Source organism: Hirundo rustica, chromosome 2 (genome assembly GCF_015227805.2).
Source record: "Hirundo rustica isolate bHirRus1 chromosome 2, bHirRus1.pri.v3, whole genome shotgun sequence".
Taxonomy (NCBI): domain Eukaryota; kingdom Metazoa; phylum Chordata; class Aves; order Passeriformes; family Hirundinidae; genus Hirundo; species Hirundo rustica.
The window spans coordinates 108,257,238-108,277,298 of record NC_053451.1 but is presented as its reverse complement, the minus strand read 5'-3'; the positions used below and the strand labels follow the sequence as shown (position 1 = coordinate 108,277,298).

The 20,061-nt window shown below is 39.0% G+C and overlaps 1 protein-coding gene across 6 annotated transcripts in view; it reads left to right on the top strand.

Annotated features, from left to right (window-relative positions):
* TAB3 (TGF-beta activated kinase 1 (MAP3K7) binding protein 3) overlaps positions 1-19,576 on the top strand; it is a 44,828-nt gene extending 25,252 nt beyond the window's left edge. For 2 of the 6 annotated variants that reach the window (XM_040054921.2, XM_058419271.1), the window contains exons 2-7: positions 911-1,099; positions 4,031-5,480; positions 8,581-8,741; positions 11,060-11,153; positions 12,731-12,814; positions 14,987-19,576. In XM_040054921.2, the coding sequence (XP_039910855.1) occupies positions 998-1,099; positions 4,031-5,480; positions 8,581-8,741; positions 11,060-11,153; positions 12,731-12,814; positions 14,987-15,135 (2,040 nt within the window). In that variant the 5' untranslated portion in view covers positions 911-997 and the 3' untranslated portion in view covers positions 15,136-19,576. Of the gene's footprint in view, positions 1-910; positions 1,100-4,030; positions 5,481-8,580; positions 8,753-11,059; positions 11,154-12,730; positions 12,815-14,986 lie in introns of those variants that run through there. The other 4 variants (XM_040054924.2, XM_040054923.2, XM_058419272.1 and 1 more) reach the window with 4 other exon arrangements.
* Positions 19,577-20,061: the final 485 nt, after the last annotated feature.

Sequence of the window (20,061 nt, the reverse complement as noted above, 5' to 3'; positions counted from 1 at the left end):
CTGCAGTTAAGAATTTCACTGAGCAGTATTGTTGGAAAGGCTTTGGAAGCCTAGCAGTGTTAGATGTGTAACAGGGGCTGTGTCATGCACCGCCTCATGCAAAGTTTTTGTGAATCTTTACTTTGACATCAGCTGCCTTTTGGTTACTGCTGTGATCATGAACCACAGGCGCAAAAAGCGTTTGTTGACTCAGACTGTATTTGCCTTCCAGTACTCCTTGGGTATTGAAGTTCAGATAGAATCTTTTTGTTGTTGAATACAAGAATTTTGAAGTGGAAAGAGGTTTAGGGCTTTATTTGGTCTGGTTTTTGTCACTCATGTTAGTATGAATGTAACAGGTACTTTACAAAAATTTTACCTAGATGCTTATCTAATCCTGGATAGAGCTTGTTCAATTCTGTTTAATTCTTGTTCAGTTTCACAAAAATTGCTTCTGTCTTCTTGGATTTGTAGTGATGTAAAGACAAAAGAGTTTGAACCCTATTAATAGAGGACTATATTTTGGATAATTATGCTACTTAGTTTTCCAGCCTATTATTTCCAGCATGTTGTAAGTAAGGCATTTGTACTTGCTGATAACTTCAGACTTTTCTGCAGACTGTTCAGAATTTCACTGGGAGTAAATATATATCAGTTCTATTTTATGCAGGTCACACTAATTAAAGTTACACATGGTACTGCAGTGGGGCTGAGTAAAAACCTGAACTAGCACATTCCAGTGCAATGCCATATAGACATACCTGTGTGGTATCTGAAGTGTTTTAATATTACTATTTGAGACATGGTTATTCCCACTCTTATGTTTAAGCTGTTGTCTCTCTTGGTAGCTAAAATGCATTACTTTCTACACAAGCAGTTTGGGAAGGATGAAAAGTGGTGATGGCTTAAAAGAATGTCGTCTTTCTTACAGAAAATGCCAGAAGCCTCAGAAGACCACAATCATTGGAAGGCCTGTTGACTTCCGTTTTCTGGTAATCTGGAACATCCTCCATCTGGCATGGCTCAGGGCAGCCAGCAGCTTGACGTGCAGGTACTCCATGATCTCCGGCAGCGTTTCCCTGAGATACCTGAGGGGGTGGTATCTCAGTGCATGCTTCAGGTATGGTGAGGAGTCTGTATATTTTATTTTGGCATGAACTATGAGTTTAGTATGAAAACTCTTTTTAGCTCCACTCCAGTACATGTGGACCATAGATTTTCATTCTCCTGGTTTTATTTTAAAAGGTTGGAAGATTCCAGTACTCGCATTTCTGTCTCGTCTTTTAGGTACAAAAATGTCATTCTTCACTTAGGCTTGTGGAGGTTATTTTGCACTGATGTTTTTTCATAGTGTGACCTGTGACTGTACCCCCATGAGTAATAAAGAAAGTGGCTAATGAGATGTGAATTGATGGTGGCTACATAAGTAACATACATATACTGGAGGAGGTTTTACCAAACAGTCACTCATCCTTCCAAGATAAGGAGCTGGACTTAGCTAGCAGTCTGACAGTTTTCCCTCTTCGTGGTGTCTTTTTCCCATGGCTCTCCAGAGGTTTAGTTATACTTTTCTCTTTCTAGGCCAGGTGGTGGTACTTTTCTCTACAATCCCTTTCCATTTCATCCTTCTGCCTTCATCTAATATCAGAAATTGGAAGTCATAATAAGTTACCACATGTAATAAGTAGTGGTCATCTGGGAATACCTTCAGTTAATGGGGAAATTCAGTAATGGAATAGAAACATGCAAGATCTAGTTTGGCTTTGGGTGGCAATGGCTGAGGTTGGAAAGCTGTACTTGCATCCTGCCTGTCCCTGGCAGATGAGTAGGTTTACTTAGAATAGGGGTTGTAATTTTTGCATTTTGTCTTTTAAACCATAAAATTAAATTTAATTGCTTTCAGACAAATGTAAAGCAGGGGAAGTCCTTCAGTTAAAAGCTTTACTTATCCTGACAGTCATATCTCTGTACTGTTAAGTACACAATCCTCTTGATGGACTGTTTTTGTCATGGACATTTTCAAACTGATAAAATTAAAGAACCCCTAATGTTGCAGAAGCATATGGTGTTCTGTATCTATAATATGGCATTCTGCATAGCTAGTTAACTTTGCACAGCAAATACTTACGGTTTTAGATTTTGTTTCCAAATCCACTTTATATTTAAAGATGTGTGAGCTGATTTCCAATAACCATTTGCAATAAATGCTCTAGATTTAAATCAGTTTGGAGTTTTAGACCTGTCAAAAATTAAAGGTCCTTTGAAATGACAAATATATTTCACACCCTGATAAAATCAGATCAGCTTGTCCTATACATGTTCTCTTTACCTGACCAAGTGACCTAAGGAAGCTGAAGGCTCTGTTCATGAAGTTCTGTTTAGATGGCAAGTGGCTGATGGTAGTGGTTCTCTTTTTTGAGACTGCTGTCTTGGCATTGTGGTGCTGGTTGTTATTACAAGGTCTGGCTCCCACATATTCTGATCTTAAATTTTTAGTGATCTGTCTGGATATTCCCAGTGACCACTGATGTCTAGAACGAGAGCTCAGCATGAAGGGAGGCTGTCAGGGAGAAGTATCCCTAGAGTGAGAGCTGTTCCTATTTAAGTGCTGGACTCTTCTGTCATGTTTAGTAGTAATTCTTCATATGGGAAGATACAGAATATGAGAGTTCATCTGATAGTGAAATCATGAAATTTTGGGAAAATCATTTTCACTCTGGTATAAAGACTGACTAGGTATCAGTCCATCAGAAAAGAAATGTAACATGACTTTACAGCCAGTGGAGGTTGAAAATTGTATTGCAAGGCAATATGTGTATATATGTAATATATGCATACAAAATTATATAGTGATAGTGTTTAAACTAGAAGTGCAGCCATTATTAATGTATGTAGACATTAGAATGGTAATTTTAGCATGCTGAGGAAGGCAGCGGTGTATGTGCATATGTAAATATGTACAAACTTGCCGTGGAAGGAGGTGCTCTCTGTCACAGAAGGTGCCAGTCTTGGGTCATGTTTAACAAAGTTAGGGTGCTAAGGGTCAGATTTAGTTGAACTTAAAGTGAAATTTGTTTTCTTTAGCTGATATTTAAATTAAAATCTGAACCACAGCTGATGGAGACTGTTACATGATAAAGTGATGAGAAAAAGAAGTCCACCATCTGGAACGGTTTCTAGTGATTTTACTCATTTGGAAAAGCTATCATTTGTGTGGGTCTTTTAACAGGCTACATTAAGTTAAAATGAGTGGAGATGGCAAGAAGGGAAAAGGAATTCCTCATTATATTTCTTATTTGATTAATAATTTATTTTCTTTATCATTTCAACTGCCAGCACCACAGAACAAATCAAACATTTAAAAGGGTTATTTGGTTTCTCACTGATGTATGAATAAGCCGTTTTTAGCCTTAAGGTTGAAATTCTTAAAGGTAGTTTAAATTTGGTTGGAATTGTAATGTTCTTTATGGAATCCCCAGTACTTCTTCAAGCAATGCTTTGACTTCATTGTTAAGGTACTAAATACTGTTCTGCCAATAAAAGCTGGTTTAAGATGTTGGGTTTTTAAACTTCCAGGTGAAGAGAAATAGTCAGGTAAACAGTAAATTGAAAGTGAAAACAGTAAACACTCAGATAAACATGGAAATGTTATCTGTATTTTTGTTTTGCTTTTCCAGAGTTTGCAATTTTGATCTATCTTAATTTGATTAGTGTTGCTACTAGAAGTAGTTAATTGTAAAGTCTTGTTCCTTGAAGAACACACAGAGTTGTAACCATTGGTTTCCCAAAACTGGACTTGTTTGGTTTTTTTTAATGTCATAGTGGAACTGGTGTTACCAGAGTATTTTGCCAGATGCAATGTTGAGCTATGTATTACTTGCATACCATGTAGCAAGTATCATCTTTTTTTTTCACAAAACCTGCGTATGAAACGTCACCCCTAGCTGTGTCCAGACGGGGCCTGGTTGTGGCCTCAGCTGAATGTTGAACACAGAGTGGTGGCTCTTTGCTGTGCTCTGTGACAGTAATAGGTGTCTGTTCTTGCTCCTAGAACAACAACAACCTCGATGCCTGTTGTCGAGCCCTGGCACAGGAGAGCAGCAAGTATCTGTATATGGAGTACCACAGCCCTGATGACAGCAGAATGAATAGAAATAGCCTTTTGCACATTAATCTGGGTATTCATCCTCATACCAGCTATCATGCGGGGGATGGAGCTCAACTTAATGGTGGTCGTACACTGGTACACAGCTCAAGCGATGGACACATTGACCCACAGCGCACGGCAGGTAAACAGCTGATTTGCTTAGTTCAAGAACCACATTCTGCTCCCGCCGTTGTGGCAGCTTCTCCTAGTTACAATCCATTTTTCATGAATGACCAGAATAGAAATGCAGCTACTCCTCCTCCACAGCCACCTCCACAGCCATCTTCCATACAACCAGGAATGAACACGTCTGCTATGCAAGGCCCTCCCACGTATATGCACATACCTCGGTACAGTACAAATCCCATTACTGTTACAGTATCACAAAACCTCCCCTCTGGACAGAGCGTACCCAGAGCTCTACAAATTCTTCCACAGATTCCAAGCAATCTTTATGGGACTCCTGGCTCTATTTATATTAGACAAACATCTCAAAGTTCTTCAGGACGACAAACTCCTCAGAATACACAGTGGCATTCATCGCCACAGGGCCCAGTTCCACATTATACTCCTCGTCCTCTACCTGTATATCCACATCAACAGAACTATCAACCTTCTCAGTATTCTCCAAAACAAGCCCAGATCCCTCAGTCGGCTTTTCGATCACCACCGGCATCCCAGTGTCCCTCTCCCTTCGGCTCTCCTCAACACCAAGTTCAACCTCCTCAGTTGAGTCACCAGAGTTCACATGTTTTCATGCCTCCTAGTCCTTCCACTGTCCCACCCCATCCATATCAGCAGGCATCCCAGACTTTTCAAAAGCAAGGTGGTCACTCTGTATCTTACCTTCCTCCTTTTGCTGGACCTAGTTTATCCAAAGGTTCCATGAATAAAATAGAAATTACAGTTGAGCCACCACAAAGACCTGGGACTGCAATGAACAGAAGTCCTTCACCAATAAGTAATCAACCATCTCAACGAAACCAGCACCCACTGTATACAGCCACTACTCCTCCTTCAAGCTCTCCATCCAGAGGTATGTCGGGACAACCCAAACCTCCATTTAGTGTTAATCCGGTATATATTACCTACACTCAACCAACTGGACCTGCAGGTGCACCAACACAGTCTCCTCGGGTAATGGTATCTCAGCCAAACCCAACCATTTTTAAAATCACAGTAGGTCGAGCACCGACTGAGAATCTTTTAAATTTAGTGGACCAAGAAGAGCGTTCTGCAGCACCGGAACCTATTCAGCCTATTTCTGTAATCCCAGGATCTGGAGGAGAAAAAGGAAGCCATAAGTATCAGAGAAGTTCTAGTTCTGGATCAGACGACTATGCTTACACCCAAGGTAAATGTTTCACCCTGCAAATTGTGGTGGTGTAAAATGCATTTTCAGCTTGAATTTGCTACTTAGTGAGAAGTTTTGAACCTGTACAGAGAAACATAAAAATGGTGTCAAAACTGACCAGGTTTTCTGATTTTTTATTTATTTTTATATATATATATATATTTTTTTTTTTAATATATATTTTTTTTTTAAATACTGCCAAATTTCAGTCTAATGCATAAAGAATTTCTAAGGGTCTTAATGTTGCTGTGCTTTTGACATTAGGGGACTTTCTTAAAACACTGCCGTTAACAATGACAAGTAGTTTGTTCATAGACTGTGTGTCAGTTTTGTCAATTCTGCATTGAAGAGCTGAGTCATAAATTTACATGTGGATTTTTATAATGTTTTGTATTTGTTACGTATTGAAGTGTTTTAGAACACCTGAAGCACTGGCTTCTGCATTTGATTTAGATTGAAGAATATTAAGTGAAAAAGAGGAGAAAGAGATAAGAATGCAGCTAAGAAAACTTTGTCAATACAAATATTTTTTAAAGGTAATAAAATAATTATTTTGAAGAACTTAAATCAAAAGTTCACTTCTTCCACTTAGAATTTTCAAAGAGGAAGAAGAGATTGGCAGACAAATTTTAGGATGTGTGTTCTGCTGCATAGCGATAAAACATAGTTTTAATGCCATATGTAAATGAAGAATTTGGTAATTCAGTAGAGGAAAAAAAAAAGTGAAATTAAACCCTAAGCTGAAAACTACTTTTCTTGGAGTAATCTGCTGTAAAGATTTGAAACATTTAAAATTGAGCAAGTGAATCAATCTGCAAGCATTCAAACCAGTCATTTGGGTAATGACAGGATGATAACCTGCAACAGGTATTTTCTGGATTCGTGTTTGTAAAGAAGAGTCTGTTCTGTTGTTCCTTTTAGCCTTTTTTTTACTTCAGAGAGCTGAAGTGAGAGCTTTTAGTGCTGCCCTGTAGTTCTTTATTTCTTACTTCACTTACTGCCTTTTGAGTTCTTCTAACTCATCAGCAAAGCAGTTTTGTACTTCCTAGACCCAATTAGAAATTCTGTAGACCTAGTTCTTTAGTAAAAAAGAATGCCAATAGGTCTTGTGCTTTGTTTGATTTGGTTACTATTACAGCTTCAGTAAAGGTTGTCATTTATGTGAGAAAAACACAAATAGCTTCACACAGCTGTGAAAAACATGTTCTGAAATGTAAAACCTGGTTTTGCCTTTGTGCCTTCCACTAGATTTGTGTCTCTGAAAATCAAATCAAATAAAACTAATTAGTAAATGCTTTTTGGAGTGTTTGCATTTGCAGCAATACCTGCCAGAGCTTTTTTTATTGCTGCACTCTGAACTTTTGATAGAAATAAGTCATAGAAGAATAAACATTTTATTCTTTACTACCACATAGGAGTCCTAGAAAAGAATATATTGAACAGCTTAATTCAGGGAATAAGTTTATTTAATTTTTGCTGGAATGTGAGCCATTGTAAAAAGGGTTACCAGAAATTCATTCTGGTGTCTGTACTTTGACTGCTTCTTTGTAAAATGAGTCATATTTGAATTGTACTAGAGTATAATGTGAAGCTCTGAAATGTAGTCACACCTCATAAAGTTGAAGGAATCACACACAGACAAGGTTTGGTAACAGCAGTGGAAAATCATTCAGTCTGGTATCTATCTTTCTTAATTCTGCTTGCATGACTTATGTAACTTGAAAAAGTAGAGAACTGTTCTGTTCCATAACTCTGGTGCCTGTAGTGTAAAAACATTGGTGTTTATTCTTTGGCCATGAATTGGTGAATCCATACAAAATTACAAATACAAATTACAGTGCTACATTTTTGTGTGGAATGCTGATATCTGCTTCTAACAGGTTGGGCAGTTCATCTTCTTTTGCAGTAAGTTGTCATGTTCTTACTTACTTTTCTAATTCTTTTTAGCTCATATGTTAATATTCTTGGATATTATTTGTTTTTTCTTTGCCATTGTTGGATGGGGTGAGGAAAGTGCAAGTTCTGGTTGGGGCTTTTCATGAAGTAGCGTTTTGCAGGTTCTACAGCATCCTTACTTTGAACAGTTTGCTGGAACATTATGTGAGCAGCATGTTTGAATACCCACGTCAAATGTCTTGTTTTTCTCTGTCTTAGCAGTCTTCAATCAGGTAAAACCAGCCCGATCAGAAAGGATTAAACATTACACTGATGTGGCCAGCTTTGCATCTTGATGAAATACTGAGAAATGCTCTTCTTTAGGAAACTGAATATTACCTTCTAGCTAGTCAAAATTCCTTTCTTTGGTTTTCTGGAAGCCCAACGTCAGCTTGTGACTGAGAGTCGTAAATTTCAGTACCATGATGAAAATGAGGGTGTGACTTCACAGCAGAGAAAGTTTGGAGAAAACTGTCGTAAAATGAGTCTGAAGCACCTGAGCTGACTCAACTTTTTATTTTCTGGATTCTCTAGTATATTTTGTTGAAGCTCTATACTTTTATATCTGAACCCTGGATAACTTACAGGATTGAAGATACAGTATTCCCTGAAAAGCTAAGATGCCGCAGTTTGTAATAGCAGTGGAAAAAAACAATTTAGGACTGGCATTTGGCTAATGTCTCAAGGCTGGTGTGTCAGCTGCTGTTGAGCAGCAGGTGTGAAGTGTGTATTACCTTCTGATCTTAACCTCTGGTTTTGTTTTTTGTTGTTTTTTGGGGGGGGGGTTTGGATTTTTTTTTTTTTGTCAGTAGAGTATAACCAGTATAACTAGGTTGCTGTTTCATCCTGAGAAGCTGTCTCCTTGTACAGGTGCCTTTGTATTTTTCAGACGAGAAAGACCAAATGCAAAAAAAGAAGCTTTGACCAAAATGGTAATAACAACTTCAAGTCACTGTATAAAATGTGTTTTTATTCTGGAAGAACTTTGTTCTAAATTGTAGTTCATTTGGCATGAAAGCATCTTCACAGTGGTATTTGGCTGCATGTCTATGATCACCTCTTTTTTTTTCCAGAAAGGTCACTCATGAATCTTGCGCATAAGTTAAGAATTCGGTGTTCCGGGTTTTTATGTGCTAGTAACTATTTCTTCTGTGTAAAACATTAGCCTTGCTGTTACATCAACGAGCAAGGATGGAGAGATTGGCGAAGGAGCTGAAGCTTGAGAAAGAAGAGCTTGAACGCCTGAAGACTGAAGTCAATGGTATGGAGCATGATCTGATGCAGAGGCGGCTTCGAAGAGTCAGCTGTACAACTGCAATTCCAACAGTAAGCAATTTGTTAGTATTTTAATTCAACATACACATTTATTTTTTGTGTTTTGATGAAACTAAAGTACTGTTGAAGAAATACTTCTGAGTATAAAATCTTCAATCTTTGGAGACACTTTGTTTTAAATATTTGATTTGTCATAAGCTAATTCTTACAGTTCATGAAATGGATGTGTCCAGTTGTCATAGCGTTCCTAACAAAACTTAAGAAAACTGTATGCATTTGCTTTTGTGGACCACAGAACTGAATATACTTGGTTTCCTAACAGCCAGTAAAAGTATGTCCAAGTCTATTCAATAAGCCTTAGCCATATAGAGCTTGGTGTTCATGTAGAAAGGTTTAACTTTTGTTTTTAAAAAGCTATTTTATTGTTTGAGTAGTTGCTTCTAATAGACAGTATTTTTCATTTGGTATGTGCAGGATGTGCCAAATAACTTTTCAGTGGCAGTGTTGCCTGAAATAGTTGGAACTCCTGTTTTCCTTGTTCATTTTTCTTATCTATGTGGCTTCCACCTGCAAGTTACTCTAGCCCAAACATGTGTGTAGCTCTGATAAGGGAATTTATCTGGTTGAAAAATAGCTTCCACTGTGTGCAGTTGTTAAGCAAATCAGCTCAGGCTTACTGTCTGTACTGACACAAACAATGCACACAGGTGTAGGCTTGAAGGCACAGAAGGGCTGTTGGCTGCTTAGCTACATGGCTGTTCTATGTCTCAGCTGTTTCAGGGCAGCATTTGGCAAAGACGTACCTGGGAGAAGTTCAGAGGCCCTGAGCGTGCCAGGATGAGGTTAGGAAAGCCAGAGACCAACTGGAGGTGAATCTGGCACAGGATTTCAAAGACCAGAAGAAAGGCTTGTGTTACTGCCTAGGTGACAGCAGGAAGAGCAGTGAAAATGTGGGCTCAGCAAGCTGGGGGACATGGTTATGTAGGACATAGAAAAGGCTTAAGATACTGAATGAACTTCTTGGTTCAGTCTTTTCAGTCCTTCAGGAATTCCAGGTCCTAAAGACCCTGGGAAGACTGTGGAACAAGGGGTGTACACCCTTAGTGGAAGAAAATCAGGTCAGGGAATGCTTAGGCAAAGCAGGCATACATGAGTTCATAATCCTGGATGAGATGCATCTGTGAGTGCTGAGGGAGCTGGCAGGTGTCATTGCAAGGCCACTCCAGATAATCTTTGGTTGTTTAATGGTGTTTGGGAAAGTTCCCAAAGACTAGAGGAGAGCAAATGTCGCTGTTTTCAAGAAGGGGAGGACCCAGGGAACTACAGGCTGGTCAGCCTCACCTTGATCCTTGGGAAAGTGACTGAGCAGCAAATGCTGCTGACCATTTCCAGGCACACGAAGGACAAGAAAGTGGTCAGCAGTAGTCACATAGATTAACCAAGGGGAAGCCAAGCTTGACCAATTTGGTAAACTTCTAGGATGCAAAGTCTCCTAGTAACCTAGACAGTGGTTATTTTCTGTCTAGATTTTGGCAAGACTTTCAGCATTGTCTCCTGGAAGATCTTCATGGAAAAGCTGGTGAAGTATGGGCTGCATGAGCACTTAAGTTCATTGAAAACTGGACAGCCAGGCCAAGAGCGTGGCAATTAGTCACACAAAGTCTGGTTGGAGGCTTGGCAGGGGAGTTGGACCAGATGACCTCCAGAGGTTCCTTGCAACCTCAAATATTCTGTGATTTTGTGACTGTGATGCTGGAATGTATCCTGGGATAAAATGTGTTAGTGATTGATGGCATTAAGAAAGCTTTGAATTCCAGTAACTTAGGGTTTCTTAATGATATGCAAATATATGCACTTAAATAACTGATTATGCTGTTAAGAATAATTACAATCTTTCATCATTGAATGATTTAAATACACTGGGCTAGAAGGTTTGGCTTAGATCTCCTTGGGTTGATGCAAATGAGTAAACTTTTGACTTCATTCAGTTATAATCAAGTAATAGTTAATGTGGGCTGCAGTTTGTATTCTGTTTTTGATTATCTTGATGCAAACTCAGGTGGCAAGTCATCCATTTATACAGAATTTAGTAACACGTGGTTTTATAAACTTGAGCTCAGCTATGTCATCTTACTAATGAATTTTAATATTAAGTTACTTGTCTGTTTTCCTCATCACATGCCAATAGAAGAATGTTTTTTGAGGGCAAATGAGTTAAGGGTACTGGGCCAGACAGTTGGGCTTCTTTCAGTGCCTTATCTGTACTCAGTTTTTGATAAAGCTGTTAGAAATAACATTGCTATATCTTTGTTATTTTAAATAAGATGCTGACTTTCCCACAATTATTATTTTGGGATATTTTTTTCTAGCCTGAGGAAATGACCAGATTGAGAAGCCTCAACAGACAACTCCAGATAAATGTTGACTGTACACTGAAAGAAGTTGATCTCCTTCAGTCTAGAGGTATTGAATTGATACTTTTTAAAAACCATCATTTGGATATGGTCATGAATGTTAATCTGCTGGAGATTAGGACTGCTCTGCAGAGGGCTCTGAACAAGTTGGATCATTGGGATGAGGTCAATTCTGTGAGATTCAGCAGGGTCAAGTGCCGAGTCCTGCCCTTGTGTCACAACCACCCCAGGCAGAGCTGCAGGCTGGGGGAAGAGTGGCTGGAAAGGTGCCCCGAGGAAAAGGAGCTGGGGGTGCTGGTGAACAGCAGCTGAACATGAGCCAGCTGTGCCCAGGGGCCAGGAAGGCCAATGGCACCTGGCCTGGATCAGCAATGGTGTGGCAGCAGGAGCAGGGCAGTGATTGTCCCCCTGTGCTGGGCACTGGTGAGGCCACACCTCAAATGCTGTGTCCAGTTTTGGGCCTCTCACTGCAGGAAAGGCATTGAGGGGCTGGAGAGAGTCCAGAGAAGGGCAGCAGAGCTGGGGAAGGGTCTGGAGCACAGGTCTGATGAGGAGCAGCTGGGGGAGCTGGGGCCATTTGTCCTGGAGAAAAGGAGGCTCTGGGGGACCTGATTGCTCTTTACAATAGTGTGAAAGGAGGCTGTGGCGAGGTGGAGTCTCTTCTCCCAGGTAACAAGAGACAGATGAGAGGAAACAGCCTCAAGTTGCACCAGAGCAGGTTTAGGTTGGATATTAGGGAAAACGTCTTCAGGGCAGGACTTGTCAAGCACTGGAACTGACTGCCTAGGGAAGTGGTGGAGTCACCATCCCTGGAGGTATTTAAAGACCTGTAGGTGCAGCACCAGGGAACATGGATTAGGGATTGATTTGGCAGTGCTGGGGTAGGGGTTGGACTCAATGATCTTTGAGGTCTTTTCCAGCCTAAATGATCCTATGGTTCTAATATGGCATGTGCTTAAATGTGAATATTTGGAAGTTTTAGAGTTCAATTTATATTAGCAATGACTACTTATCCCTAAAAGGTGGGGTTTTTTCAGCTGCAGCCTAATAAACTTGACTTGCTGATACTTCTGTTGGCCAAGTTAAATTCCATTAGCAAGAAAGTGGTGACATAAAATTACTTTGTCAAGAGCATATTAAAAAAAAAAATACTCCTTTGTGATGATCCTTTAATTAAAGTTTTTACTTTTTGCTGGCAAAAGCTGTAGCCAAGTAATGCAGAACTGAACAATGGGCTGCAACCAGGAGGCTGGCAAACAGAAATTTACTAGGGGTTTTCAAAAGTCTTTTTTTGCAACAGAAACTTGTCTTAAATAGAATCAAACAGATTAGGATATGCACAGTCCTTTTTTATCAAGGAAGTATCCTGTAGGAAAACATACATTTCACATGTTTTCACAGCAATACAAAATGTTGAGCTGGAGTTAATTTTTCAATATGGGATTGTCCTGCTAAAAATTACTGTGATTGACAGAAAACTAAAAATATGTAACAAAACTTGTGAAAAAGATAAGATGTAATGTCATAATAAAAATATGTATAAAATAAGAAGCCTTTGGATGTTCATGTCACTGGCATAGGTATTTAAATAACCTTCAAGTTACGCTTTCTTTTCTTTTCTGACAGGAAACTTTGATCCGAAAGCCACATGTAACTTCTATGATAACATAGAGCCTGGTCCTGTTGTGCCACCAAAGCCATATAAAAAAGGTAGGTCAACAAACAGGCATCATCACCAACTCTGCATTGAATGAGGTTGTTTTTTTTTTTTTCTTTTTTAACAATCCCTGTGGTGACAGGAAGCAGCTCTACTTATTTGACTTTTCTCTCTATAATTCAACCAGAACGTTTTTCTATAAGTGCAGTAATCCTGGCTACAGCTTGTTTTCCTCAGGCAGATTGTTGCAAATGAATGAATGTTCTGTTAATACCACCTTCATTATAAATAGTTATTCCCTATTAGAAGAAAAAGCTGAAATGTGGGATACTATGCTCTGATATGGAACAAACCAGTAATATTTTCCCTAAAAATGTTATGTGTGATAAGATTTATAATATTGTGTCTCCTCTTGCTGTAACTAGCGTGTACTGCACTTGTTAGTGGAAAAGAAGTAGCTCTTCTGAATCAGTAGTCCTGCAGTCTCCCTGACACTCCAAAGTTTGTAAATGAGTTCTGGTTGCTGATAACACTCCAGAGAGGTTTCTGTAGGTGAATTTTGAATTCATATTAGGAAATTTTCCTCCTCTTTTGAAGCAAGTGTTTGTTTACCCCTCAGTTATTACTGTGTGGAAACTCAAAAGAAAGGGGAGGCTTAGAGCTGCTGCTTGTGGCTCAAATTAAAGATGCCACTGGGAGGAGTTCCCTGCATTAGGTGGTAGTGTCCAGGAAAGCAGTAGCATCAGGTGAGACATGGTGTGCAGGCAGCTGCCTGGGGGTCACCTTAAATTGCAGTGATCATGCTGTTGATTAAGGAATTGTTAACTTTATAGTGCTTAAAGACATTCTCTTAATTACACTACCATATTTGATGTGTTATTTCAAAGCAAAACAATGTGCAAAACTCATGTGAAATAATAAGTTCCTTTATTTGGCAGTTAGGAAGATAGTGCCTTTTAAGGATTTGTACAACCAGCTTCCAGCTCTTGTCTGCCACTTATTAGAGATCAGTTGTAGGGTTGCTGTACTATATTCAGAGCTTGGATTTTTACATGCAGACATCAATTTTTTTTTCTTAAATAATAAATATTGTTTAATATTGAGTCGTTGAAAGCGTGGGCAGACAGACGGGTGTGGGCAGACAGGGTGTGCTCTGTGCTGCCATATGGCCAGTCAATGGAACGCAGTGAGTGCCCACACTGCCTGCCTTACCAGGAATTTATTGAGGTCAAGCACTGCTGATCTGACTGTGCAGCTTCTGGGCTGGAGACTGCATCTAAGCAAAGAGGTTGCTTTTATTTCCTTTGGTTTTCTCTGAAGACTTAAGTACTCTTTGCACTAAGGTTGTCATCAGTGATCTGCTGCGCTTCTTAGCTGGTGGAGCAGCAACTGCAAATTACTTTGTGTGCAGTTACAAATTGCAGGCCTTTGTTAGTCATAAGTTCACAGATGTTCAGCAGTTGGGTATCCTAGCCATACCTTCTAGGTATATGTTAATGTTAACAAATATTAACATTTTGTGTTGTGTTCCCATATCCTGAGGGCATTCCTTACTTATGGTAGATAACCTGGGGTGTTGAGGTGGTGTCAGGAGACATCCTTGAAAACTGAGTGTTTTTGGGTTAAGGCCTAATGTGTGATTTGCATACATACTGATTTTATGAGTGAAAGGACATTTAAATGCTGCTTCACATACCTATATCCCTGCCTCAAAGGCATGAGGAGGAATTGTCTTTTTTTGAAATAGGCCTGTCATTTTATTTTTAGATTGTATTATTTTTCAGCGTGAACAAATGCTAGAGAAATATATCTTTTGTCACTTTTTGAAGCAGCTAAGTTAAAGTAGTTTTCCCCTTGAGGTTAAGCAGTGTTATTGTAGTTTAAAATTTGGAAATAGACTGCTGTGTGTAAGCCTTAACATGATGGTGCTGCAGTGCCAGTAACAAATTTGTATGTTTTAAGTTATTAAACCTTTAGCAGTATCAGTGACCTAACAGTGGTGAGAGCTCTTCTTGGTTTTAAGGTGTTGCAGTTAAGTGACTCTCTATAAAAGTGAAATACTTTAAATATTCAAATTTCACAAACTGAATTAGAAGTGCTTTAGGAAAAGGTTCCCATGTTCATTTTAAGATAGACTGTTCAATCAGGTGAACTCCCAGTAGTGTGGTCTTGACCATTAATCCTTGTCTCCTGAAATAAAATGTCTTCTTTTGGCTCTTCTTTAGATCATCAAAACAGCTCCAAACAGACTCCACGAACTCAGCCAAGAGATGAAGACTTTGAAGGGGCCCCATGGAATTGTGGTAGCTGCACCTTTCTAAATCACCCGGCACTAAATCGCTGTGAACAGTGTGAAATGCCACGATACACCTGAAATTGAGGAAGGGGCTGTGCTGGGTTGAACACAGGCTCTCAAGCCAACAGCTGTAAGAGAAGGAAACATGGGGAACCTTTCAGTCCATCTGCCCGGCCTTTGCCAGACAACAATCTTCATCTTGCAGGGGGTGGGAGTAATGTGTTAGGATGTTTCTGCTTCTGCTGCACTAGAAAATAAGTAAAATAAGGGTTGAATTCCTTCCCATTGCAGTGAGCAAAGCAGAAAATGAAACCTGAAAATGTAAAAGGATTAATTTTGAGAAGAATGTATGCAGGAAAGCAAATAACTACTGGTGTTTATTCCTGTGGTTATAGTTACTGCTTAGTGGCTCTAAAAAAAACCCCCAAAACTACTGTTTTTTAAAAGAGAATTATAGGACTCTTAGTAATGGTGTGAAGTGTTACACTTAACCAGAAAAACTGAAGAGCCAGAGCTGACTTAACCTGGCCACAGCTAGCTGGAAAACAAAGGCTCCCTGTGCTTCTAGATTGTAAGCTACTGAAAAAGAAGACAGGTAAATGCAATGATAAATTTTGCAATGTATAAAAAAACAAGGAGAAGGTTATTTGTAATTGCTGCTTTTTTTCAGGGTAACTTATGTCTACAAAAAATTGCTGTTTGAAATAGTGACCTGAGGTGACTAAATGAGGAATCGTATGAGTGTTACAGAGAGTGTAATCAGAGGTAATTTTTTACAATCCCGTTTGCTTGTACAGTGCTCACCTGGCTGTGTCAACACTGGTAATAAACCAAGAATGAATTCTACCGCGTTGCGGATGAAAATCCTGCTGCATGCTTTCATTGGGCCGTCGTGTTTCCAAGCTCAAAGGATGCTTTTCTATACAACCTTCTGAGCCTGTGCTGTGCAGCAGCACAGTGACATATGCCAAACACACGCTACTCTAAATTCCGTTTGGAAGACTTGGGCTCAGCCGTGGTTGTGTTTGAGAAGAGTTTGTACCCAGTTCCTTAGGCCTTTTCAGCTTCCAATTTGTGAAGAATTCATGGTGTTTACAGCACAGAAGGTACTTTGTGCCCCAGATCAAAATTAGCTGAAAGATAATTAATCAGCTCTTCAGTAAAAGTTTATTTGCACATTATTAATAAACCAGCCTGTACAAAATAGCAAATGCCAGATCCTGAAGAATTACACACTGCATTCTTTCTATTTTGGTCAGGAAATACTTGTCATAGGTTAAAGAACACAAGACTTGCAATTGAAAATCCTGCTGGTACTTATCTGCCTATGATGCACTGTATTCTAAAGGTGATGTTCAATCTGTCTGAACGCTTCAGGCTGCGGGAATAAAGCACTCGATACTTTGAGATCGAACTTGGGTTTGTGCAGCTGAATGATTCTGTGACACAAGTGTGTGACTGAGTAGGGTGTTCTGTGTACTGGTCAGAGGCTGGTACGGTGCATTTGAGTTTTTATGGTATAACTTCATCACAATTCAGAGATGCAGCCAAGCACTTCAGCTGAATTACGGTAATTGGCTGGGTAAAGCCAAATTTGCTATTAACTTTACCATGAGAGTTTTAAACTACTTCATTTTAAGCTGTTCTTAGCTCATGGCAGCCACATCCGTATCGTCAATTATCACAGTTCTCTTGATGTGTGATAACATCACACATAACATAAGCTGTGGTAGAACAATCATATGTCTGAATCTTTATTTAAAATAAAGCAGCATTTGTAAGAGGTGGGTAGAGATAAACTGATCTTGACTGCATTGCTCAATCTGGTGTCTTCTCTCCCCACAGTTTATAAAGACAACAGTAAGAAATGAACTGTTGATCTGAGATGAGGAACCACTATTTTATCTGGCATTTTTCAATATGTTCTTGCACTAACTAAATCTTCAGGATAATTTTAAATAAGCTAAGAGATCTCCAGCAATCAGTGTGCACCACTGATGAGCAAAACAAAGTCAAAGGCATCAGAGATAGTTTTCCTTCCTTCCTAGTGACTTACACTGCTGTGATGGGAGCTCATCACACATCGAAGGGGGTAAGAAAGTTACTGTCAATTACTGTCAGCTGAAATTAAAAGGCAGGTATTAATTTTGCATTGTACATGTCAGTGGACAGTTTGACAAAACAGAACTAGAAAACAGATGAGCATTGCTGTTATCAGCTGTAGAATGAATTACTCCAAACAATACCAGTAACTTCATGGCTTTTCTATTCTGATGCCTTTGCCATTGTATTATTTCAATTTTCTGTTCCTTTGTACTTCTGGTGAAGTTCTAGAAGCATTTGTTTTTGCTGGAATTACAAAAAGATAGCAACTGAAGTGACAGTCAGCAAATGAGAGTAGAGGTGTCATGCAAAAATACACTTGTGCCATTTTCAGACAGAATAGATGCTACTTTTGAAAGGAGGAGGTGCAAATATGCATTCAGTCCAAAAATGCCCTGAACTGCAATAACCATACATGGAGACTTGAAAATCTTAGTCCCAGCTTCACCAGAGGAAGAGAAGGAAGGCTGCCGCCACAGCAAGATACTTATTGGAAGAGTGAGTGAGCGCCGTTAAATTGAGAAATAAGTCCTTTGTACCAATGATTTTCTTCTTTTTTTTTTTAATTACTCTCATTTGTTGCTTGTACAAACAAAGAAAACCACCACACGCTTCTGTTGTATTATTTTACTTGTTAAATGCCCATACTCAGACATTAATAGTAAAGACTTGACATGGTGCTTGAATATTTCTAGTTTGTTAGAATGTAATTGTATTTTGAATATTGGAAGATCCATTTTCCTTCTGAAAGCAGATGATACCATTCAAACCCCAACTGAATTGTAGATTATACCAAAAAAGATTGGTTTATGGAGTATTTATTGAATGCACATAAAACCCTAATGTCAGCAGGCATACAAAATGCACTGTATTGTATAAAACGTGTGTGTGTGTGTGTGTGTATGAGTGAGAATGTTGGGATGCTGATGCTGTTGTGTTGAGTTAATGCACTACTTGTGTTTTGTTTTTTCCTTAATGACTGAGCTTTCCCTCAATCATGCTACTGCTAGATTGGTAGAGTTTGTAACTGACTTGGACATTCAGTTATTCAAAATTATCTCACTGTTCATTGAAATTTTATAAAGCTTATTTTATATTTACTGTGCTATTAAGATGAATTCCCTTTAATTATAGGATACTACTGTAGTTCTTAAAAAGTTTATTTAGAGTGGGGCTTGTGGAAAATTATTCAGAACATAGTAAACCAAAAGAAATCCTGAGCTGTGGATCTACTTTTAATTTGATGTAATTATTAGTCTTGTTTGGGTGAAGAGGAAAGGGGGTAGGAAGTCAAGCAAAAGGAAGTACTTTGTAAAATGTAGTTTTAGATCAGATTGAATTGTGTATCTGTGTGTCTGTGGTATGTGTGTGTTTCCCTTGAAAAATGGGAGGTGTGGTGAAAAGGTGTAATAATTCTTAAAAGAGCTGGTCTCAGTACTTTCTGATTATGATATGCTACTGAATCACGTTGGGTTTTTTTGGTTTTTTTTTTTGTTTTTTTAAACAGCTTTTCTCTCTGTTACTTTATCTCTCCCAGCTATACATTTCTCACTTCAATTTCTAAATACTTTTACGTTTAATATTGATTGTAAAATCCCTTGACACGGAAATAGAAATACTTGAGTTGAAATGGGGACAAAATAAAACCAATAAAGAATGTTTTTAAAAAGAATGTGAGAATATTAAATATATTAAAAACAAGCTTGTCATCAGGATGATAGTTCTTTTCAAATCCAGTGGTGTACCCTAGAATGTGAACATGACTATCCTGATGAGAAGTGGATGGTTGGACATAAACAATTCAACAGCCAATTTGGTACCACAGAATTGATGTGCTCTTTACTGCAGTGACTCCAAATCCCACAAGGAGGGAAAACATGCACAGATATCACATCTCACAGTCAGTACTGTCTGTGTGCAGCTGCATTTGTTTTTGTTTCAAAATGTAAATCTTACGTGAACCGAGACATGACTGAGTTTTGCAACATTTCTTCAGTTGGGGCTTTCATTGCTGTTTATGTCCATAAATGCAAATATTTTTCTTGGAATAATCAGAAATCAATGGAAGTAATGCAATATTATAATCCTGGATTTCCAGTATCTTTGAAACCAATTTTAAAAAACTGTGTTCTTTAAACTTATTTATTTATGGTGGCACCAGTGTATCTAATCCATACTTCCTGCTGTGTGAAACCCTGTTAAATTTTTTCATTAAAAAAAGAAGACACGATCTTGTTTAATCCTGTATATATGGTGTCTACATTCTGGATTTGTGTATGCTGTGAATGAACTTATTACTAAGAGATGAAATTGTATAAAAGCATTCAGAGGCTATGCATGCATGGTACCTCCAGAAAGTGCATACTCCAAGTTGCAGATTCCTGCAAAAATAAATTAATAAAACTAAGCAAACATCCCATCCTGCATTTGTTCTTGTATGTAGTAGGAAACATTCTTAAAGTTCAGCCTTTTTTAGACTTCATGGCCTGATTGTTTCTGGTTTCCCACTTGGACCTGTAGCTATAGTAAGTTTGTTTCAGGGCTTTTGGGGTTTTTGTTTTGGTGATTAGGCACTTGCTGAATATTGAACTGGGGTCCACATCCTGTTCCCATGGATGTGAATGAGCATTTGGATGATGGATATTCTATGCAGCTTCTGGTGTGGAAACAGGACATAGCATGTTCAGAGCATGAGGTTGACCTTAGCACTTCTCCCTTACCTTTGAGTGGAAGGTTGTTACTGGAGGAGTAGCTTTACCTGCTGTAGCACCTCTGGGCTGTAGCCTGGATGATGGGCTGGATCCCTGATTCTCAGCAGCCCCTCTGCTGCTTTAACTCTTAAGGCACTGCTCTGGGAGAGGGTGGAGAGGTGGAAGTGCACAAATCCGAGAGCAGGCGCTT